The 23,849-nt window shown below is 46.9% G+C and overlaps 1 protein-coding gene and 1 long non-coding RNA gene across 7 annotated transcripts in view; one reads left to right on the forward strand and one right to left on the reverse strand.

Annotated features, from left to right (window-relative positions):
- LOC118968471 (uncharacterized) overlaps positions 1-23,849 on the forward strand; it is a 168,402-nt gene that overhangs the window by 75,330 nt on the left and 69,223 nt on the right. The window lies entirely within an intron of this gene.
- The window catches only part of GALNTL6 (polypeptide N-acetylgalactosaminyltransferase like 6), a 930,232-nt gene that overhangs the window by 27,744 nt on the left and 878,639 nt on the right, over positions 1-23,849 (reverse strand). For 3 of the 4 annotated variants that reach the window (XM_036998902.2, XM_073232817.1, XM_073232815.1), the window contains one exon: positions 18,036-18,257. The exons of the other annotated variant lie outside the window; for it this stretch is intronic. In XM_036998902.2, the coding sequence (XP_036854797.1) occupies positions 18,036-18,257 (222 nt within the window). The remainder of the gene's footprint in view (positions 1-18,035; positions 18,258-23,849) is intronic. 4 annotated transcript variants of the gene reach the window in all.

Raw genomic sequence — 23,849 nt, forward strand, 5'->3', positions numbered from 1 at the left:
TGCCACGGGCTGCGGTTGATTTCACGTGCAGAGCTGGGAAGAAGGCCGCCGCCGGTGCAGCCTGGAGAGGGGGCTGCTGAACGGGGACGAGCAGGTCCGCGGATCCTCATCAAGCGCTGGCAGTTTTCCTGAAACTTAGCCTGGACTCCTCTTTAAAGCTCCATTTCTCCGTTTATAAAAAGCCAATGCATCAGGAGTGCTTCTGGACGCAAGGTGCTTTGCGAGGTAGTGACCCAGATCCCAAGACAAAGGAGAAAGCAGCTCCGGCCTCAGGGCGCGCACAGGCGCGGCGGGGATTCCTGGCTCTGAAGGCCTTTTGTTAGGTCGGGAAATGCTTGGAGGAGGAGGGGGAGGGAATGACTGACTCTGAGCGAGGCGGCTGGGATGCAGGCGGCCTGAGGTCACCGGAAGGAGGCTGAGTAGAGTGAATCTAGAGTGAAATGACAGAAGGACCCTGTGTCCCAGGCGTCAGAGGTGGGCACACACGTGGAGGTCTGGCAGTGCCAGGCAGTTTCTAGGGTGCGGTCGGGCATGACGCTTGCAAAACGAGGAGGGTCACGCCTCAGCGGGAAGCTGCGCTGAGCGCAGGGTCTGCAAACAGCCCACAAATGTCAGCCGCTATTCACTTTTTGTTTCTTCGTGTTCCCAGCTGGATCGACTGTGATGGTGATGTGGCGACCTCACAGCCGGGCCACATTTCTCTTCCCTGGGAGGGGCCCCGGAGGAACCTCATGTACAGAGCGACCTCACAAGGGAACAAGCTGTGGCCCGTCACTGTGGACTGTTCTCAGTCCAGATCACGTGCTGATCTCAGGGTCACAGGCGGCCATCCGAGGTCTCGGCCTGTCTGAGCGTCACCCATGCCTCTCCCCCATGCCCAGTCCATCAGCTGGCTCTAGCCCTTGGTACCCAGAGTCCCCTCCTTTCCTCTCCTTCCCAGTCTCAGGGGCCTTCAACATCTCCTCATGGGATGTTTAAAAAATGGTAGTGAAATATGCACAATATGAAGCTGGCCATTTTAACTCCTTCAGAGTGTCAAATTCAATGGCAGTAAGTGACTTCAAAATTCTGTGTGACTATCACCACTATCTACTTCCAAGAGGTTTCCATCACCCTGAACAGCAGTTCCGTTTTCAATGAGAAACAATGTTCCCCTGCCCCCACCCTCGTAACCTTTGTTCTTCTGCCTCTGGGGATTCACCTGCTCTGGTAACTCAGATAAATGGGACCGTACCATTTTTGTCCTTATGGCATGCTTACATCACTTAGCATGTTTTCAAGGTTTATCCATACTGTAGCACGTATCAGAGCTTCATTCCTTTTTAAGGCTGAAAAATATTCCATTGCATGTTATATAAGCACAGACACAGACACATACCTGTACATATGCACACACATCTGGGTCTATTTGTTTATCATTCATCCGCTGGTGCACACCTGGGTTGTTTCCACCTTTGGCAATTGTGAATGACGCTGCTGTGAGCAGCAGCATACAGATGCCTGCTTGCATACCTGTCTTCAGTTCTCTGGGTATATGTCTGGGAGCGGAATTGCTGGATCATATGGTACTTCTATGTTTATCTTTTTGAGGCACCACCATGCTGTTCTCCATAGCAGCTGCAATGTACAGTGGTTCCCATTGCTTCACATCCTATCCAATGCTTGTTTTCTGTTTCATGATAACCAACCCCGTGGGTGTGAAGTGATGTGGTTTGGACTTGCATTTCCTCTGTGACTCATGGTTTTCATGTGCTTATTGGGTGTTGTATGTCTTCTTTGGGGAAATATCTATTCAGGTTCTTAGCCTTCGTTTGTATTGGGGGGTATTTGCTTTTTTGTTGTTGTTGAGTTGTAGGAATTCTTTATATAGACTGGATAGTACACCCTTATTGGCTACACGGTTTGCAGATGTTCTCTCCTATTTTATGTTGCTTTTTCCACTCTGTTGATATCATCTTTCAATGCACAAAAGTTCTTCTTTTCAATCACATTCAATTTATTGACTTCTTCTTTGGTTCCCTGTTTTTGGTGTCAGATTTAAGAAACCATTGTCAAATCCAATGCCATGAAGATTTCACCCCATGTTTTATTCTAAGAACTTTGTGATTTCAACCCTTGTATTTAGGTCTTTGATTCATTTTGACTTAAATTTTGTATATGATGTAAGGTGCCAACCCCGCTCTTTTGCATGTGGATGTATTTGCTTGGCTGCCATAACAGTCCCACAGAGTTACTGTCCCACAGTTCTGGAGGCGGAGGCTGGAATTCCAAAAAGGAGGTATGACCTCATCTTGACTGACTACATCTACAACATCTTTCTAAGTAAGCTTACATTCTGAGGTACTGGGGGTTAGGATGTCAACAGTTGAATTTTAGAGGACACAGTTCAACCCAGAAAGAGTGGATATTCAGTTTTCCCAGAACAATTTGTTGAACCATTTGCCTTTTCCCCACGGAGTGGTCATGGCACTTCACTCTTGTTAATAAGTAATTGACCACAGAAGTGGCTTATTGATGAGCTCTCTATTCTAATCCATTGGTCTGTATGTCTGTCCTTATGTAGTAACACACTTTCCCCCCAGCTTTACTGGAATATCACCGATATATAACATATAAATTTAAGGTGTACAATGTAATGACTTGATATAAAGATATCATGAAATGATTAGTTAGTTAGTGGCTAGTTAACATTATGATCAGTTAAACACTTCCATCTCCTCACTATTATATAATTTTATATACATACACACACACACACACATATATATATATATATAATAACAATTATTTTTTGTGGTAATAACACTTAAGAGTCACTCTCTTAATGACTTTGACTATATAATACAGTGTAGTTAATCATGATCACCATGCAGTACATTAGAACCTTATTCATTTTATAGCTAGAAGTTTGTGCTCTAACCAACATCTCCCTATTCCCCTGGCAACCACCATTCCATTCTCTATTTCTGTGAGTTCAGCTTTTTTAGAGTTCATACATACATGGTATCACGCAGTATTTGTCTTTCTTTGACTTATTTTACTCAGCACAATGTCTTCAAAGTCCATGCATGTCACAAAAGGCAGAATTTCCTTCTTTTTAGTGGCTGAATAATATTCCATGGTGCATACGTGCCACCTTTTCTTTATTCTTTCTGCTGTTGATGGAACCATAAGTTGTTTCCATGTCTTGGCCATTGTGAATGATGCCGCTGTGGGCACAGGGTGCAGACATCTCTTTGAGGCAGTGATTTCCCTCCTGGATTTGCACTCAGAAGTGGGATGGATTGCCGATCGTAGGAGGACCACCTTTCTGGCTACTGGGACTTCGTGTTAAATCTTGAAATCAGGAAGTGTGAGTCCTCCAAGTTTGCTTTTCTTTTTCAAGATTGTTTCAGGCCATTCAGGGTTCCTTTAGATTCCATATGAATTTCAGAATGAGTTTTTCTATTGTCACAAAACATGCCACTGGGGCTGTGCCAATTATTCATATGTTGCCTCTCTGCTCTGAATCTGTCCCCCTTTGCTTTGCCTTGTGAGACGCTAGATGGAACTTGCCGACGTCTTTTGTGGCCAGCGGCTGTAACTGAGGGCCTCACCCACAGAGGGCGCTGGCGGGGCACAGCGAGGGCAGGGAGGGCAGGGAGGCGGGGTGGGGGGCAATTCCCGGCGGCGCCTGCGCTGCTTTTCCTGGAGACAGTACAGGGCACGTGGTGTGGGGTGGAAGGAACTGCCCTCTCCTGGGTGCCCTCCCAGGTCGTCCCGGCTGCAGCCTCCCGCACGTCTCTGCACTGCCCCCAGGCTGCGGGTTTAGGGTGGCCATGCAGATGCCAGGGAGGCGGGAGCCCCGCCCGTGGTGGGGGAAGGGGGACAGCGCCCCTGTTCCTAAAGTTTCCGATTCTGTACTCCTCGGAGCCCATTTGCCCCTGTGACTAGTTAACCGTTTCTTTACATTAAGTTTTCCCTGTTCAAATTACGGGTGTCACTTCTGGCCCCTGACCCACCCCAACTGATGGAGCTGCTATGAGTAACGACTGATGTCATAGAAGGATATGACATTACAAATGCAAGACTAGGGAGGAGATGAGGCTTGGAATTCCGAGGAATTCCTTCTTTGGGAAGCAGGCAAAGAAAACATGGCTCAGCCAAAGCAAGGCAGGTCAGAGGAGAACCCGAAAGAAGATGGGAGGGCCCCGGGAAGAGGGCAGGAGGCCAGCCTGCTGAGGCACAGCAGGTCTGAAAGAGGCAGCCGGGTTTGCGCCGGGATGTCCCGGGGGCCTTTTCAAGGACAGATTCCATGGTGAATGAAGGCAGAAGACAGACTGCCAAGTGGACAGAGGAAAAATTGGAGGTAAAAGTTTTTTAGCTAAAGGAAGCTTCCTTTTCAGGAAGCCTGGCAGTGATGGGAGAGGTAGATACAGGGGAAAAGCAGAATTGAAAAAAAATTGGGGGAATGAGGAGACTTGAAGATAGGATTATATATAAAGCCTACCCTGATTCACTTGAGACTCAAAAAAAAAAAAATTGAAGTACTTTTAGAAATTAAAATCAGTATATAGATGCCAAGCATTTAAAAGTGTTTTCATTATCCATACAGGACTTTCACTTTTTAAGGGTCTGCCTCATTGCCATCACACGTTTTTGCCTGAACAGATCCAGTTCATCTCTAATTGCTCCATGCTATTGGCATCCAACTGCTGGCAGAGACCAAGTACTGATTTGCCTTGAAATTTTGCCCAGAGAGATTTCCCTCCTATATTGCACACATTTTCCTGTTCTGAATTTACCATAAATATAATTGCTTTGGCATCTCTCTCTTGCCCTGGGACTTACTAGAATTACTTTGCAGAAGCCTGGCTTCCATTATGCAAGAAAAAGATGAGCCCGTGGTAGAAATGTTACCATAGGGCCTTCAGATGTTCGTGTGTTCTGCTCCAAATAGTCTTTTTCTAAAACTATGTCCTGACACTTAAGTATTGTGAGCATTGTTTGTAAAACATATCTAGTGTCAGAACAGAACTTGTCAGTTAAGGTTTATTTGCAAAAACAACTTGATTTCCACCAACAGAGAGGAAGATTTGTATAAATAAGCCACTTCTTATTGCAGTTAAGATAAGCAACTCTTCTCTGACAAAGGGGAAGAAATCAGACTGCCTGCTTTATGCCAAGCTGGGCGCTTTCGCAATCATTATTTCACTTCTTAATCGGCGCCACCACCCTGGTGAGCATCTGTTCACATTTGCAACTAGGCCCTGGATAGTAAGGGATCTACCCAAAATTACACGGCCAGTAGAGGGAGGGTGGGATTTGTATCCGTGTCTCTGATTCCTCGTCTCAGGCTTTCATACCACCTTATGGTAACGGTTGTAATGAATTCGCCAGAACAAGCAATTTGGGGTAACGCATCTGTGGCAAATGCTTTACTGAGCTCCAAGGAATTTATGGAGAATAAAGGAGGCTGTGAATCCTTGGGTTTAGAGAAGTGTTCCCAGTCCCAGTCTGGGTGGGAGTCTGATCTGGAGAGAGAGGCTGAAGCAGGGTTAGAAATATGATAACTTTAACACTCAGGGAGCTTTGGTTTAGCCCTTGGCCAAGCCTGGAGATGGGGAGGTGACGAGTCATCAAGGCCCAAGACCGGGAAAGGTGACCGGTCATGGTGGCTAGAATCTGGGGAGCCTGTGCTGGTGTAAGAAAAGGTGTCCTGGCGAACTGAGGACAGAGCCATTTCCTGACCTTTGCTGTGACTCTAGACTTGGAATCTGGAATTCTAAAGTATTCCATGGTCTGGAAGAAAGGTCAGGAGATGGCAGAGCGGTGGTGACTTTATCCTACGTAGTAAATAGAAAGTCCCTCCTCCTGTGTCCAGCAGCCAGACCTTAGCCTTCATTAGGCAGAGAATATGGACCAATTTTAATCTTTTGAACATACAAGAATATAAATTTGAACTCTTAGAAACTATGAACTTTCTTTTAGCCTGGATTTTTTTTCCTTAAGTTCTGGTGTTGGACTTTCATACGGCCCAGGAAGGAAGTAGTGTACCCTCCGTCCTGAGAACTGTTGGGAAAGAGCCGAGGTCCGGCAAGGCAGCGGCCAGTGGCCAGCGGCCAGCGGCGGGCTCGGCTGAACAAGGGGTTTGAAAGCTCAGGTAACAGTCGATCATGGCTGAGCATGAGTTGCATACTCACAGGCGTTAGGAGACAAAAGCGTACTTCAAGTCAGAAACGTGAAAGAAGACATTTTTTTTAAAGTGGTAAGGACTAATTTAGGAGGCGAACAGATATGCTTGTGTCCTTTTGTCCTTGTGATGTACAAACTCAGATTAGTAGATTAAAGGTGATCAGTAGAAGGGAAATTGGGATTGGAAGGGAAATTTTACTGTGAGAGTTCAGAAATACCTAAGGAAAATTTGCCAAAAGGATGTCTGAAAATCAGGAGAGGCGTTTTCGGTCGGGAGTCGTGTGAGGTTTCCGGCATTGCCCGGCGGGATGACAGCCACAGGAAGGGCTGCCCCGCGCCACTAAGAACACGGATCGCTTCTCTGTCACGAGGTGGAAGCGCCGGGAACGCAGCTCCGACGGCAGGTGGAGACCACGGGGGAGGCTGGCTGTGAGCTGTGGAGGCGGGGTGGCCCCGGTCCAGCCCCGGTGGTGGAAGAAACCCCAGAATGCATGTGAGCTGTGCTGTCCACCACCCCCCCTGCCTCCTGCACTGCCACTCGGAAGGTGGCCCGGGGCCACCTCGGGCTGACCCTCATGGTGCTGGGCAGGCACCTCATCTTATTCCTGTCATTTTTTTCCATGGAGTGCTATTTTATGAGTACAAACACTTCTCCCACTGGTTAGATTCATCTATGAATTGTCAATAAATCTGAGATTTTCTCCATTTTCAGTATAATCAGGAAAAGCCACTTTCAACATTATCTTCAAAGGCCGTGGCATTAAAAATAAACCAACTTTTTAGTACTTGAAAAACTCCTCACATAACATGGTGTCTAGATAAAAGAATTCTTCCTTGGAATTCAGGTCAGGTCCTTGACGTGTGGGCAGGTTTAAAAAGCTTGTCTAATGCAGAGATGTTAAGCTCTCGCATAAAATTCAGGACTGTTAGTTAATGAAGATCTGCAAGCTCAGTCATAGGGTTGATTCCGAGAAGGACGTGGCCCTTTGACCCTGAGCAGGCTTACAGTGAAATCCCCAATAATCTGTGGGCTTTTCAAGTTCTTTGGAGAAGTAGATTCTCTTGAACACATGCTTGAGTTGAACAGTCATCTTTCTAACAAAGGTCAGCAAATCCTTCTTATTTTCAAGTAAGATATTTCAGGGTCTGAGTTTTTCATTGTAAATTTCATCACCGTTCAGTATAGTCAGCATATTAAAAGGGATGACATGGGGGTTTGTGGGAAATGTCAAATTGCATTTGGGATACTAAACTGTGGTATAATATATAAAAAGTACTTCATGGTGTGATTACTTTCCTGCAATGTTTCTCTGTGGGACTTAGATTATGAAGCCGTATCAGTTCCATTCTGTGGAGGACAGAACTGAGTTTTGGACAATATTTCCACCCTCCTCTCATCTCTTTCTGTAAAATCAAACAAACAGGAAGCAGAACTTCACAAGTAGCTTTGAAGGATTAGCTTTAAAACACTGAGTCACAGTGATGAGCTTTCCATCACTGGGTCCTGTAACAAGGGAAATTCACGCAAAACTGATAGGGAAAAATGATTGGTATTTCTTATAAAAAAGCAAATGTCCTCCTTCCAAGCCAGTAACACCAGAAATCCCACCTCAGGGCGCCACCTTATGCAACGGGGTGATGGTCAGAAAATGTCTGGCCGCTCAGGTCAGCTTTCAAACTGTAATCTCACGTCCACTTCTCAACTGAGCACTTCACACCATCTCCCTCCTCTCAAATTCATTCACTATGGATGCAATTAATCAAACTCAGTGGGTGGAGAGTTCTCAGTTTGATAAATGGTGACATGAATGGTGGGTGTCCAAAGCCAAGAGTCACTCCTTTTCTGGGAAATAGTGGCACTTTGTTTCTCTCTGAAAATAGAGCAGAGCAGAACAAACCACCCAGACAACACAGAACAGAACAGAAGAGGTCCTAAGGGAAGTCAGTATCAGGCTAGTTCCAGTCTGAGTTTGGGTCCGTGTACAACACGAACAGTCCAGGCAAGTTGAAGGGAAAGTCAGGCCCAGTCTCCGTGTCTGGAGTTCTGGGTGGCCAAGGGCTGGTTCTGGGTCTGGCAGGGGCATGTGAGGCCTTCTTGGAGAGAAGCTAATGCCTTAATCACTTCCGTAACCCTGGTGGCTGGCAACATTTTTGGTGTATAATGTATCAGTCAGCTAGGGCTCCTGTTTGTATTTACTCTCTGAGAATCTGTATAAAAAGCTCTCAATCACTAGAGCTCTTTGGAACTTTGAAATATCTATTATACTAAAAAAAGCAAACAAATGAGGAATACTCGGTGTCCTGGAAACTGGCAATGGTGTCCAGGGGTTTTTAGTTTCTTTCTGTTTGTCGCCCCTCCCTCCTTTAAAAGCATCATTATGAATGTACAGCTTTTTGTATATTTTGTACATTTTAACTAATTGGCTCATTTGTTTTTATTGTTCCATGTGCGGCAAGCTGATTTCTCTTCTAGCTTGACATGGTCACATCAGCCCTTGATACACTGTCTACCTTCCCTTACTCTCTACAGCAATGCAACGTCCCAGCCCATTTTCCTACATTTCCTGCTCCACAGCTCTAATCAATCATTTCTTCGAGGATCCTTAGTTCCATTCAGGGAAGAATCCTGCTTAGAGACCATGATTGACAGTTAGATGTGCTCAGTGAAACCGGATTCAATGATCTCTAGTCCTTTTCAGTGGATAGAGCTAGAAACTTTGTAATTTTAGAAAGTAAGGAAAAAGTCGTGAATTCACACTGACGTTTCCAATTCAAACTTAAGATTACAGAGCATTTATTTTTTTTAATTTCGCCTTTGGATCTCTGTTGCAAACCTTGTTTCTTTACAGCATTCACATACTTTTAAATTTGTGTACTTGAGAATTAGGTACATTTAAAAAATGTTTCAGAGTTAAATAGGTGTATTAGATCTACATTATTGATCATGTGACTTGGATTATATAGATCCTTATTAATTTTGGTCTATCTATTACATCTTGGACAGAAAAAAGTGTGTTAAGCTGTCCTATTATTGGTGTGTTTCTACCCATTTCTCCTTTTATTTTACCTTATGAAAGTGCAGCCTTAGGTATTATGTCATCTTTTGGCCTTTTTAAACTTTATAGCTTTTTTTTTCTTTACTATGTTCCACCTTGTTCCATAAAAATTCATTTAAGTCTCAACCTCTGTTTCTTATTACTTGAAGTTGCCCGGTGTGTCTATGCTTATTCTTTGATCCGTGATCTTTCTGTACCGTTTTAATTCAGACTGTGCTTCTATTGTGCCTCACACACAACAGAGCTGATTCAATTTATGGGTCGATCTGGATTTTCTTCTTTTAGTGAGTTTCTTTGTGTCCGGTCTCAGCTCTGCCATACCGACTCGTTGTGGATTTGCTGTATCTATAAAGCCTCACAGTACGATCCGATTTTTTTCCCTTTGTGATCTTTGGTATTTAAAGCAGTGTGTGTTTTTGTTTCTCACTTTACCTTCGCACTAATATTATATATAATACCTGAGGGTCTCTTTTTTTAGATAATGCTTACCTCCTCTGCAAGAAGCCCTGGTCAGCTGCCATCTTCTCCTTTCCCCCTCTCTCCTCCAGGGTCTAACCGTAGGTGATGATCTTTTAATCCTAGTAATGCCTGTGGAACAATCTGCAAATTTAACTGTTTTCCTCTTTCGTTCTTTGTTAGTTGTATTGCTTCTGTGCTGTCAGAGGACATGAAATTTGCACATGCTTTTATCCTTACAGCCAGTCTCCATCAGACCTCAGGCCAAGCTTTTCTAAACATCTCTTGGTTTTCTGAGGCTCATTTTCTAGCAGGTTTGTCGGCAAGACTTGGGAAAAGTGATCACTGAGTTCTTGGACTTTTACAGCTTTTTTTTGATGGACTTCATATGGGAACAATAGTTTGGCTACAAAGTCTTTGCCTCATATTTTATTTTCTGGAACATCTTCACAATTTTCCATTGTCTTCTGGTGCTAAATGTGTTTCAAACTCTTAGTTTTTTTGCTTGAATGCATACAGTTGTTTTTCTGCCTTTAGAAAAAGATAACTGCTTTGCTAGACATGTTTCGGTGTTGATGGTTGTCAGCTGAATTTCTCAAATGCAGCCCTTTTAACAGGTAGATTGGAATCTTTTATTCTATGAAGATATTCTTGAATTATGGTTTCATGTACTTTTTTCTTTCATTTTTGGGGAATTCATATTCCGTTGCCTTTGAATCTCTGTTGTTCCAGATCTTTGGTGGAATCCCTTTGTCTTTCGTCTCTGTTTCCACTTTATTGATCCCCTCTTCCCTCTTGGAGCCTCGGCTTCTCTCACCACGCTGTCCGTCACCTCCCTCTGCTTTTTTGTCCCTGCTAATTCTGAAGTATTTTTTTCTTCCCTTTCCCTCTCCTGTGTTTTCAGCCCCCTTTCCATACGGCCCTGCTCTGGTCGCCGCGGCCGTCTCCCACATGAGCCGTCCTCACTCTGGTCTCTGCGGCTCTTTCACGTGTGGATTGTTTTTAAGATCCTTTCGCCTCATTTTGAAATCCTGCGTTGCAGTTTTCATCTTCTTTGTGGCCACATTTACCATGTTTTGGTTATCTGTTGGAACTTTGATTTATTTTTATCTTTATCCTTGTCCGATCTCTGTATGGAGGAAAAGTTCCTTCGTAGGGCCCTTCTGCCTGTTGTTGCTGTGACATATTAAAATTATGGCCTCTATAGTCTTACGTGTCTCTCAGAGCCAAGCCTGATTCACGAAAGCTTCCTGCCTCCCCCCTGTGCTGCCTGGTGTTTCAAGGGGTGCGCTTGCAAAACACCGTCGTCACCTTTGCAGGTGCTGGTGCCCCGTGCTCTCTGGGTCTTGGACACCTCCTTCCCTGGGGTCAGAAGCTCTTGCAAGTCTCCATCGGACCTGCAGTGTTTCATTTTGGATTCAAGTGCGAGCATGTTCTTTCCTTTTCTTTCTTCAGCAGGACGGGGGGTACAAGAAGGGAAAGAACGAGCCTTTCTCTTTCCAGAAGGCAGGATTTTAGAGGCTAAGGTGCCTCACCGTAGTGTAAATCCCGTGGCCCCCCCGGCCCCCCCGTTTTCCACTGTTCTCTTTACACTTGTCGGCAACATGGAGCCTGTGAGGAAGTCTCTTCAGATTCGATCGCTTTAGCCCCTGTCCTGTGGAGGGAGGGCACCCAGTTCCCGCAGACAAGCGCAGGCCGGGAGCTCGGGTGGGTGTCATGGGCTCCGGCTCACGTGGGTCTGGAGCAAGCCGGGGAAACGGGATTCACCCTTCCGGTTTAGGGGTTGGTTTAGAAAGTTAAGCTCCTTCTGTGATTACCCTGCTAGTTAGTGTCTCTCTGTAATGGGCCTACGGGAGAGGCCGCCTCCCGGGGCAGCAGAGGCTCAGCAGACGGAGCCCGTGTGGCACGATCAGAAGGACAGAGGAAAGCCAACGGCCAGGTCAGCCAAGCGTCCCTGGGTTCTTGATGAGACAAACACCAAATTTCGCTCAGCATTAGTTCTTGAATATCTTAAAATTAATAGGAAGAAGTGAAATCAAGAGGATCAAAAAAACACAGAGAGATAATCGTGAGGAAATAAAACTTGGAGAAGCTTTTTAGCCAGGGAGGTGGTGGAAGAGCACAGGGGTGTTTATTTTCCCACCTCCTGAACCAAGACAGAGATGATAGTGTCCAAGGTTGCTCATGTGACCGAAGACCGACTGGTGACCTTGGAGCCGCTGCAGAGCCTCTACTGAGAGTGGCAGGACTGCCCGCCTCTGAGCAGGGTGGTCCCTGCGCTGCCCAGGAGCAGGCCAGCCAGCCGGGCAGCTGACAGCAGCTCCCCGCGTCTCGAGGACACTTGGAGGAACAGCCGCTCTTGTTTTCAACTCTCGCTTGCCCGCAGATGATTAAAACCAAGTCCCAAGGCAGTACCACCGTGGCGTCTCTCTGGGTCGCTTAGAACTGACTCCCAGTCTTTCCTCACTTTCATTCCAGGACCCCGAGAGTGTTTTCCACTTTTTGCTGCGCTTATTCTTGTCCTCCACAAACCTGCGGAGGGCAGGAGGCACTGCAGAGACCCCTGAGCTCTCACAGAGGCCAGCTGGGCACTTTGTTAAAGAATGGGGAGGGCAGACATATTCCTATGTCCATGACAGGAGAACTTCCTGAATTTTTCCATTGATGCCAGCTCTCTGGGGCTGCAGATTAGAAATTCTGCTTCGATAATTAAGCAAGCCTCAAATTCTATTCATTTCATATCATTCTTGGTGTTAGAAAGAATGATATGAAATGAATTAGCACTGAAACTAAATACTAAGATAAATTTGTGATTAGGTTACAGACACTTAAAATGTTATTTACTCCTGTCACGTGACCATCCTAAGGCATATACTTACGCTTGTAAACACAGATCGATATGAATACCTATGTTGTAAGGAGTCATAAAGTCAACAGAAGGAAAAGACAGAGCTGTGTTTGGCGTACTTAGGTAAGGGAAGAAGAGACACCATTTGCTTGGAAACTCCTCTGACTCCCATTGTGACTTGGGTCACATTTCCACTGCTGAGACACTAAGACGTCCAATTTGCTCGGCTGGGAATATGGAACTAAAGTCACGTTTATCATAAGACACTCTAAGTTTGTCTTCCACTGTCTCAACTCTTGACAACTAAGAAAACACTCCGTAAAAACTGAAAAGATAATGAGATTCTCTACGTGTTCCTACATTTTTCTCAACCTGGCTGTGGAATTCCAGAGAGATGAGCAGGCAGAGGGCACCAGCACTGCCTGTGTGTGAGAGTGCAGGACAGACCAACTCCACGCTAAGACAGGCAGATGACAAACTGCTTGACGCTTAAGTTAAAGATCTGGTTTAGACATGCAGTGCTGAAGGGCAGGAACGGTCCCTGCACAGTCGCCAGGGATGAGCAGGACAATCTCACTTTGCAGCCTTCTCGGGTGTGAGCCTGGGCTGCCCACGGCTCCCCAGGAGAAGGCGACAAGGCTGGGCTTGCTGCTCACACAGCGCTGGCGGCCGCCCTGCATTGCACAGCAGTGGCACTGATACAAAATTTGTTTGAAAGAGACAGTATCACATCCTCAGATGGGTTTTCAGATAATGCACCTTTGGGTGTCGAACTTCCTTTCATGTAAGCTGATCGGGAGGACTTGGAAAAGCCTTGTGCACTGTGAGTTTGTCAGCAGAAAGAGGAACAAAGAAAGCCAGTTGAAGGAAGCCAAGAGAAGCCGGAGGCGGAGGAGGACTTGTTTAGGGGCGTCTGACTTTTGCAAAGGTCCTACAGTTTAGGGTGACATTAATCTTGAAGAAGGAATGTCAATTGCAGCCACAGGAGTTCAGCATTGAGATGGGCTTTTAAAAGAAAGATTTAAAAAAAAATTTTGCATGACGGCAAGATGACAAATGGATGTGCCAAAATTGACACAATGAGGACAGTGAGCAGGCACTTAAAAGAATCCGTGGTGCTGGCTACAAAAGACACATGTGTCTGTTTTGCATCTTTTATTCCCCCATACACATGATATTTGGGATTCTGTGGAACTCTTCTACTTTGAACTATAAAGGAGTTCTCTAAATGACTTAAGCAAATTCATGAATTCTGAGAAGGGGAAGTAAGAAGGGGAAAAATAATAGGAAATTGTCTCTCTTCCTGTGAGCTTCCTGACACGAAAAGGGGCACTCCCCGTGTGCGTGGCTTAAGAAGAGTTTTCCACTTGAAACCTGTTCTCACTTTATAGCGGAGCATCATGGAAAAGCCCTCAGGGGTATCTGAGCACATGGCTCAAGTCCTGTTGAATCCCTGGGGGGCCCGTCGTCCCTCCACCCGGAGAGATTTCTAGAGTACTGCTCTATCACATGTGACTTTAACCTCTTGCCTTTTAAGTAGGAAGCTGGAAGGGAGAGTGGGAAATTGGTGAAACAGGGGGCTTTCTCTTTTGGAGCTTCTCCTTCTCCTTGGGATGTCAGAAGAGAAGGTTTCGTTTCTTGTTTGCCTATCAGAGGGTCTGGTAGACCTGAGAGCCGGCCAGAACAGGTTACCTGAGACTCAGTTCTTAACTGGCTTCCTGGCCAAACTTGCAGAGTGAACTCCGTATGGCCAAGGCAGGGGGCATGGAGACCCTTCGTCCAAAACTGACCCAGAGTGAGGGCACAGTGTGCTCTGCGGAGGTGTCTGGGAAAAGCAGAGAATGGCAAGCCGGGATCCTCCATTTAGCTGTCATTCACTCATTCATTCAACACATGTTTATTGAGCACCTACCACATGCTGAACACCTCTTTGAGCTGCTGAAGGGAAACTGCACAAGTCAACAGAATCCTCATGTTATGCAACTTGCCTTGTAGATGCCTAAGCAAGTGCATCAGACAGCTTGTTATCTAGGGATGGGTGCTGAGCAGAAGAACAAATCAGGGAAGCAGGACTGGAGGGTCTATGCACGGGCATGTGTGTGGGGGTTGTTGCACACAGTGGTTAGGGGATCAGGGAGAGCCTTACTGAGATGATTTTTTTGAGTGAGGGAAGGAGCCATAGGATTTCTGGGGCTGGAAGTTCATGAGGATCATAAAGAGCAGGAAAGGCATGTGCAAAGGCCCTGAGGTGGGCTTACTGGCCTGTTTGGAGAACAGTGCTGAGGTCAGTGTGCCCAGAGAAGAGTAAGCCAGGGGCCAGAGTTAAGGGGTGGGGTTGGAGGGGGCACTACAGGGTCAGATCATTTAGGGTGTAAGTAGGGGCTTTGGTTTTTACCCCGAGAGCAGTGGTAGCACGGGAAGGTTTTAGAGGAGTGGCCTGATCTTCCGTGTTCAGTGAACTGCGCAGAGAACTAACAGGAGGAAAGAAGGGCAGAAGCAGAGATGTGTTAGGAGACAGATGCAGTAACGCAGCCGAATCTGTCAGGGAAATGAGTAGTACTTCATGGGCCTTTAACAGCCTGTAGCATATCCCCCCACCCCTGCAAGCTGGTTCCAACTGGCAGAGCCAAGAATGGCCTACCCAGAATTAGCCTGGCACAGGAGCAGGCGGAAAACCCATCCAACACAAGTGCATTAAACAGCGAGGTGCCCTGCCTCTGGCACAGAGCCCCCACGAAGGATTCTTGTGTTTACGTGGCTGGGGGCTCCGGGTGCCTGCCTGTAACTGTGCTAAAAGAGCCATGAGGTCTGTGTTTCCCTGTTCACTTCTCTATGAAAATAGCAGCTGACCTATTACATTTACTTAGGAGCTTTTCCCATTCTAACAATTAATTTAAAGTTTATAGGAAATTAAACAACCCTCTCGTATAGTAGGCTGGACCCTGGAACAGTACAGGGACATTAGTGGAAAAAACTGGTGAAATCTGAATAAGGTCTGCCGTTCAGTTACTGGTATTATACCAATGTTAACTACTCAGTTTCAATGTCCTACTGTTAATGTGGCAAACGTAAGATCTTAACATTAGAAGGAGGGAGGTGAAGGTAAAAAACGAACTTTTTGGACTATCTTTGCAACTTTTCTATACATTTAAAATTATTCCAAAATAAAAAATTAATTTCAAAAAGCCCTCTCTGAGGGAAAGAAACACAAGAGCAAAAAACTCAATTTTTTTCAGAGAAGAAAGGGTCCACACGTCTATTTTGCCTATTTAGTAATTTGTATCACTATTAAGAGGTGGACTATTATTACCAATAAATAGAAAACAGTTTTCTTTTTCATCACTTTGTTGAGATTAAGCTGCGTTTCAAATGTTTCAGCTGCTTTCTTGTGTGAAATGTACACCCATTGCTTTCACTCTAATGGAGTACATGTTGGGAAATACAAATTATTCAAGACTATTTACCAGTCCAAAACCAGGCCATTTGTGGTTTCCTTTCTTCCTGTGTCTCCCCCGTCTTCTGTGCCCGTGGTCTTGCTGTGTACTGTGCCTTCTTTGAACAAATACAACTGGCCCTTGAGCTATATCCCCATTTTCTTTTTTTCCCTCATCCTAAATACAATCTCTTTTTGTTTGCTGTTGTGAAGCTTTGGGGCAAGAAACTTGCTATCATGTTAAAAATAATCTGATCCCAGCGTCTGGTTCTTGAGCCAGGAAAGCTGAGCGCACAGGGTCCAGCGAGCCGGGAAAGCTGGGAAAGGGTGAGGCGGTCAGAGGCAGCAGGACAAAAATGCTGTGTGTGGCCGGCCTGGCCTTACGATGGCTCTTAGCTTGATTGTTTCTGGGACATTGTGTCTTTTCTAGAACACAGTGGAAGCTTGGAGTCTGTTTCCCACCACAGTGCTTTGTGACTATGGGTGGTGGTGAGTTAGGTAATGTGGCTACTACAGTTTGAAGTAGTGACCAGGAAGGAATAAAATGTATGTTTCCATGAAAGATGGAAAGCATGCCGAGGAGACCTGAATCCGGCTGCGGACCGCACGACGATGCCGTGATGTCCTCCGGAGTGTCTCTGAGTCCCTAAGACCGGACTGCATTTAAGCGGTCGCAGAGAAACGGCAGACATAACCTTACCCCGAAAAACCCTGAGAGGGGTCTCGCCTGCTGATTAGATAACAAATTCCCGTCGTACAGTGTGTTAGAGTAAGTTCTTTCTGGGGTCTACTTTGAATTTCTGAGGAGGAAAATTAAGTCCCTTGTCGATAACTGAAACTCAGACCAGCAGACTCATACCACCTGCATCCCGGGGAAGCTCCAGTGACATGCAAGATGCCAAGGGCTAGACCGACTGCCAAGTCATTTAGGCTGCACTAGCGGGGCACAGACAGAAAGCACTGGGGGACGGGGTGCCTCGTGGTGGCCCTCATGCGCTCCTTCACGCCCGGGAGCCCCGGGCACCAGCAGACACCACTCCATGGACCCTCCTGAGCGTCAGGCAGCGCATGTGTGCTTCGCTGAGCACACTTTCCACGGGGAGCTGGCTGGTGCCCTAAGGACGCTGCCTCGGTCCCCTGGCCTCTCCGCCACACCCTGTGGTCACCCTGTTTTGGAGCTTCCCCAACCACAGACACGAATCAGGCAAAAGCATGTTCTCCCTGGACACCACAAAACCAAGGGAAATGAGGAAAGGGCCCCCCACAATGCACAGTAGTCAGCCCCCGGCTTCTGCGACCCTGGGAACCAGCAGGACCCCAGCAGCCCGCCCGCCCGCAGCCCCTGGTGGCCTCTTGCTGGAAGCAGACTGAATCGCTGCGTAGGTCCACCCCCCCATCCGAGTCACTGCTGCCGCGTTGTTCGCCGGTAAAGGCTATAGTCACAGGACTGAATGGAACTGAACTGGCACAATAGTTGTTTCTACGCCAAAGTTAAATACTTTAAACCTGAGCTGAGGTTGGTCAGCTCTTTCTGCTTTAGGTCACGAAGTGGAATCAAAAGGAAGCTTCCAGAGTGGACATGGCAGCGCTTGCTTAAGGAGCCAGGGCGGTTCCTGCAAGGCCACCTCTGGGTCCCACGGAAACGCGCAGCTTCGTGATCGTGCAGGGTGCACCTGGTTGGGCTGACGCCCAAGCCCTGTCGCCTCGCCTTGCGAACACAAACAGCAGCAGGGCTGGGCATGGAGGACGGGGAGGGTTCATCGTGGCCATCAGGCACACTTGTTTACATGGTAGCGTGACCGGTATCTCATTCTCTGCAAACTCTTAGGGCAATTCAACTGATCTCGGGTACAGGTACTGTCCAGGTGCCAACGGGGGCCGGGAGCTCTGGGTGGGACTGCTGAGGCTGAGGGCCTACTGCTCGTCCCTGGCAGCGTCTCAGAGGCTGGACGTTCATTTACCTGAGCTGATCCAGGCTCATGGGCCTCAGCTGCCGGGCAGAGGCGCGGGAGGCTGGGTGGCCGTCCCTCCCACCCCCGAGACGGCGGTCCCCGCGGCCCCTGCTCACCTCCCCCCAGGCGGCGGGCGGGGGCTCCACGGGAGGGTAGTACTTGGGCAGGTCCCAGGCCACTGCAGCCATGAACCACTTGAAGTCTTTGCACCTGCGCTGCCTGCGCAGCTCCTTCTGGGCCGAGATGTCCCCCGTGGCCAGGTGCCTGTACTCGGGGCGCCGCCGGTAGATGTGCTCTGCGAACTCGTCCATCCAGGTCTCGGCCACGCGCTTCAGGTTCTGTGCAGCAGGAGAGAAGGATACTTAGTGACCTGGGCACTCGAGGGCTGATCGCAGGTGTGCTAGGGATGGAAAGAACAGTGGCAAAGGCAGTTAGGCCGCCTCCGGCCGCCCTGCTCTGGGGCTTGTTGGCGGCCGGGTGGCGTGGTGAGCCCGAGGCCAGGCACCGCGTCTCTGCTCCTGCCGCGGGGGTCAGTGGCCAATTCGGTAGTTAACTTAGCAGAGCCGGGAGATATTCCGTTTAGTTACACCAACTTTCCAATTCCTCCTGTTATTTCATGATGGTAAAGCCTTTGTTTTTCACACAGAACTAAAGGAGATCAACTGGAGATAGTGAGGCTCCTGTTAGGCATCACATTGCTTGAATCACATCAGGAAACAGTTAGGGATCTTGTAAAGAATGAGGTCAAAGCAGCCATTATTCAGTTACAGGGAGAGCCCAGCATCGCTGGACTGAAGACCTCGGGTTTGGTGGAAGTTTGCACTAAGAGGCCAATGAGGGGCACCGAGCAGCCAGTCTCCTCTGCGGGTGCTACCATGGGGGAAGGACGCAGAGGTGGTGTAGGGACGTAAGCACACGCCTTAGGGGCAGGAGGCATGTCAGCTCAGAGTGGGAAGCTCAGCCCTTCCATCAGAGTTGAGAGCAAGCACACATCTTATCCACCATAGGCCTCAGATTCCCCACCGGAGGAAGGCACACCCAGTGTTAGGTACCCATGCCACGGGAGCGGTTGTAGGGTTAAGTACCACCTACAGAGTGCTTAGTACCTGGCTCACAGTAGGCACCACGAATTGCTCCTGTGGTCTTTGAGAAGAGCTTTAGCTGAGACGCGATGCCCTCTGACACCCGTCAAGCTCTGTGATGCCAAGCAGCGGAGAAGGAAACTGCTTTGTCTAGAAGATACCAGTTCTGATGCTCCCAGCCCATAGCCTAGTTTTGGAGGCTGCTGTCCCACAGGCTCTGGTTCTTGTTGTTTTGTGTGCAAATTCCTTATTTTAAGTTTGGTGTGAATATCGACCCTGTCCAGTTTCTCATCTGCACTTAAAATGTTAAGAATGTCTGGGATCTTCACTATGATCCATACGTAAGTGACATTTAGGAAATCGCTTTATCTTAAAAATTGCTGTGAAATCCTAATCCAGGCCTGGAACCCTGCCAGAGGTCTGCCGGCCTCAGAGGCTCTGTCCCCTACCTTCTCTCTCCTAATGGGGCTGTCCCCTTTTCCTGCTCTGTCCCATTGCCTCCACCCGCAGCTCCCCCCATCTGAGACACCACAGACACCAGAGGTGGGTGCCTCCCCATCTGACCTCTCCCCGCAACACCCAGCCCTCGGCTTCTTGGTTACTTTTGGTGGGTGGTGAACACACAGTGGGACTCAGTTAATATAGCAAGATGCAGAAAAGTGACTGTACCTCAAAGTAACCACAAAGTAGTCACTACCACTCTGATTTCTCGGGTGTTTCAGTGTTCCTGCCTTTTTAAGACTCCTGGCTTTGAGAGTGAGGGAACTGTCCTCCGAGGATATGGCCGCCTGTGCCGGCGTGTGTCCTGGCCACGCAGCCCTGCTCGCAACGCCACCCACCTCTTTGACTACAGTTTACCTTGACAGATGATCAAAGTCAGCGATGTTTTGTGCTAGCCCAGGCCTTGCCACAGATTCTGAGCTATCTGATTTGTCTGCAGAAAGTTGAGGTGCCCGCTCTGCGTGGCCCCACTTATAGACATCAAAGTGTGAGCATCTAGTGTCACCACACCATTTACCTTTCACTCTGACGAGCGTGAATCTGGATTCAATCTGGATTCATTCATTCAATCTGGATCAATTTGTACTTATATTTGTCTTTGGGCAGATGATTTTTGTGATTAGCAAATACATTCAAAGAGAGAATGGAAAAATTAGTCTATAATATTAAATACTAAAAATTTATTTATATTCAATTTAGAATTTAGGCTGTAGTTCGAACCTTTATTCTAAACTCCAATTATTTTATAAAATGATAATACTTAATTTTCATCTACTTTGTGCTTCTCTAATAAACAGAAATGAATAAAGGCAGGGAGATAGCAAAATGCAGAGGCCAAGAGGTGAATTACCCAATAATAATGAAAAAGTGACTTTATTAAGTGGAGACATGCATGAAATATTCTGATAGCTTGCAAGAAATATTTGTCTTGAGGAAACCTGTTTTGACTTGAGTAAATAAATGCCTTTTAGAGTGTAAATGCCATGCTGTTAGGGGTAGATAAGTTTTTTTAATTAAAAGGCCTGGCAGCCCAGGTGGTGCCAAGCATGTGGGTGCTCATCCAGGCACACTAACTGCTGAGTTATAAAATGGATGGGAACCAAGTCATGGCATGTGTGTCTGTCCAGTGATAAAGGTGCTGACCTAGGAACAACTTTTTAAAACGTGCTCTTGCCAAAGGGTAGATCTGTGTTGGTCTGTTTTTCTGGAACAGAGGAACTTCCTCAAGGAGGAACTGCCTAGTTCAGATGCCTTCAACTGGAAAAGGCTTGAGGGGTCATGGCAAACCTTAGCCAGACTGAGGAACAGTCAGAGGGGTCAGGAGAAGCACGTCGGTCAAGTGACAGCCACGCCAGGGAAGCGCCGGTCTAGTTAACCAGGGAGCTAGCCAGGTAACTTTTGCATCCTCGTGTCCTTTCTAAAGTGAAAGATGCCTGGTTGCTGGTTAGGTTTGCTGATTTCCCAAACGCTCCCAAAAAGCGCAGGATCATAGCATAAATGTATTTCAGCGATAATGTCAAATCATTGACATTCTTGTAGCTTTCCAGGAGATGTGAAAAGAGACACAACATGATAATGGCGAAAACTGTTAACAGCCCATTTCCTCTGGCACCGAGAATCCTAAACGTGTGCAGAAATACAACAGCCCCTCCATTCTCTAACGATCCTGGTGACTCGGTTCACATCCTAATGCCCTGTTCTCTGCATGGGATTTCCCGTCAGGAGGAAACTTTCTAAGGTTGAATGATTACAGCCAAGGAATAGTCGTCACTCCCCAACACTGCACGGGACTGGCCAAATAATATCATTCTTAAGGAATTTTTCTGGAAAAATACTGTTGATTTGTCACTGTAATCATGGATTTGAGAAAACATTGGAACCAGGCTGAGAAACATTGCAAGTGGTTGCAAGGAGGGTTTCATTGGTCTTTTATAGATTGGAGAATAAATTGATCCACTTCAGGAAATAGAATAATCACATATATGTCTGAGCTCTTTGGGGTGTTTAGTGGACTCATATCCACACATTCAAAGACTTGGAGGAAATGGGATGGGGACAGAGCTGTCCCAGTTGACCATTTGTAGCTGTGTACGCATGTACTGATTCATGAAGTGGAAACAGCCTGACAGCACATCAGGCTGCTAACAAAGAGAAAGATCATTCCTAGGCCCATCTCTCCAACTTTGAATGGACATCGGTGAAGGTGCCAAGATGTCCAAAAATAGTCACCAAGAGGAAAGAAAGAATAAAGTGTGGATGCTGGGAGATCTCTCCATGGCAGCGTTGGCTCCCAAGCTATCAGAAGTTGGACCCATAAAGGTTGTCTTATGTATACAGAGCCAGGTATTAGCTGGAATTCCAGTTATTAGAGATTTAAATGAATTGCTTCAACCCCAGTTCCACATCCCTGTCTTCCTCAAGGTCTGTGCGGATCCCCAGGGTGTGTGTTCACACAGTCATCCTTCACTTCTGCTCCCTGCTGGGAGGCTGTCCCTTCATCCTGCATCATGCTGAGAATTGCGTGGGGGGCAAGGGGGGCTTCCCTCGCTGCCCAGGCACTTCTCGGGGATGTGAGCAGCACAACTCGTGGTGTGAGATGTAACATTTGGCGTCTTTCATATTCTTTGGCTGCTTTAGAGAATTTTGTCCTGGCCAAAATTTTCTCCCTCAGTCTTCTGGCCTCTGGCTGTGTGACTGTCCTCAGAATGACCACTGATGTCCCTTCTGTAGGGCTGTGCCAGAATATCATAATTTCTTCCCCTTTTTCATGCAGAGCATCAGTTTTCTCATTGCCTGTCCCTGCTTCTCCTGGCCGGACTCTGAGCCTACCTTTCCATAACCAAAATGTCCTTTCCAGGGGTTTTGCTAATCGAAGATCATTCCCCCACAAAGGAAATGAAATAGCTGGCTCCTCAATTATGCTCCACCCAGCTTCTGGGACGGGCGGCCCGCTGTTGCAGACATTGCCCATGCTTCCTGACTGCCCCCTTTAATTTCATTCTCCCGTAGGAAACCCCTGCATACGAGATCCGCTCTTTTCATTGCCACTGAAAAAGTGCAGCCACTGCCTGGCTTTGTCCACAGATTCCTCCTGTTTCAGCGCCTCCCTGCCTCCTGCTTGTCGTTTCACCTACTGACATTCTCTTCTTACTCCTTCCATTCACCAGATAAAACGTGGGGCATAAACTAGAGATGAATTTCAGGTGAGCAACAAATAATTTTTAAATATCAGAATAATTAATACTTGTATAATACTTGTATTATGCATATTGCATGTGCTAAATTAATTAAGCAAGGAGGCCCTTAGACCAAAGAGGCTTTAATGCTGTGGCACCCCAGAGCCTAAGTCTGTAAATGTCTCAAAGGCACAAGATCAAAATGCTAATGACAACTGATCACAAGCAGACACCTGGCCTTGAAGCTCCTGCCAATCAGATCGTTTCCATTCTCTTCTTCTGCCCTTTCTCTGCGGAAGTCTGTCCCTGACTCCCGTCTGTGGCCACTCCTAACCATTTCTGGTTTGTGCTGCCCAAGTTGAACTGAGTTTTGCTCAAATCAACTCAAAATGTTTAATATGCCTCAGTTTATCTTTTAACGCATGGAACATACTTAAACTAAAAAAATGGTTTGTCCGAAATTAAAATTCAACTGTGTGTCCTGTGTTTTTATTTGAGAAATCTGACAACCTACTTCTGATATATGTGACACGCATACAATATGTGCTCCTGGAATGTTTTAATGCATTAAGCATTCTGTCTGTGCATACATAATCCAGCCTACTTTGGTGCACCTACAGGGTGGATGTTTGCACCTGTGGAATTTCCAGAGGCGTTCCAAGCTCTCTTCTGTAACACACAGTTAATCTAAACATGTTTCCCAATCCCACTGCTTTTCTGTTTCTAACAGGTAGGATCCCACTGGCCCTCTATCTGTGAAGCCAGCAGGGAAGCCAACACATAGCTTAAGATAACAGCAGTGACAACTGGCTGCTAGAAGCGAGGGCTCAGTGTGACTAGAATGGACAGTTTATGGTTTGCTATTAACCTTAGTCTGAAAGTAAGTAGGCGGGGCTGTCCGTCTGCACATCTGGGCTGGGTTCCACACAGGCTCTGGGTGTAGTGTGGACATGGGGAAAGGGCCTGATCCCATTCAAGGTGGATCTGGGAGGTTTTCACCTGCTGGGCTTGTATCCAGCCTGGAAGTCATGTAACAGTTTGAAATTGGTAGCTGCTGGAGCTGAGGGAGACATTGATTTTCTTGGAGTAGAAAGCAAGTGAAGGATTTCTCTATTTTTAAAAGCTCCAGACCTTCATACTTCTCGAATGACAAATGAAATAAAAACTGCTA

This window comes from Manis javanica, chromosome 3 (assembly GCF_040802235.1).
Source record: "Manis javanica isolate MJ-LG chromosome 3, MJ_LKY, whole genome shotgun sequence".
Taxonomy (NCBI): Eukaryota; Metazoa; Chordata; class Mammalia; order Pholidota; family Manidae; genus Manis; species Manis javanica.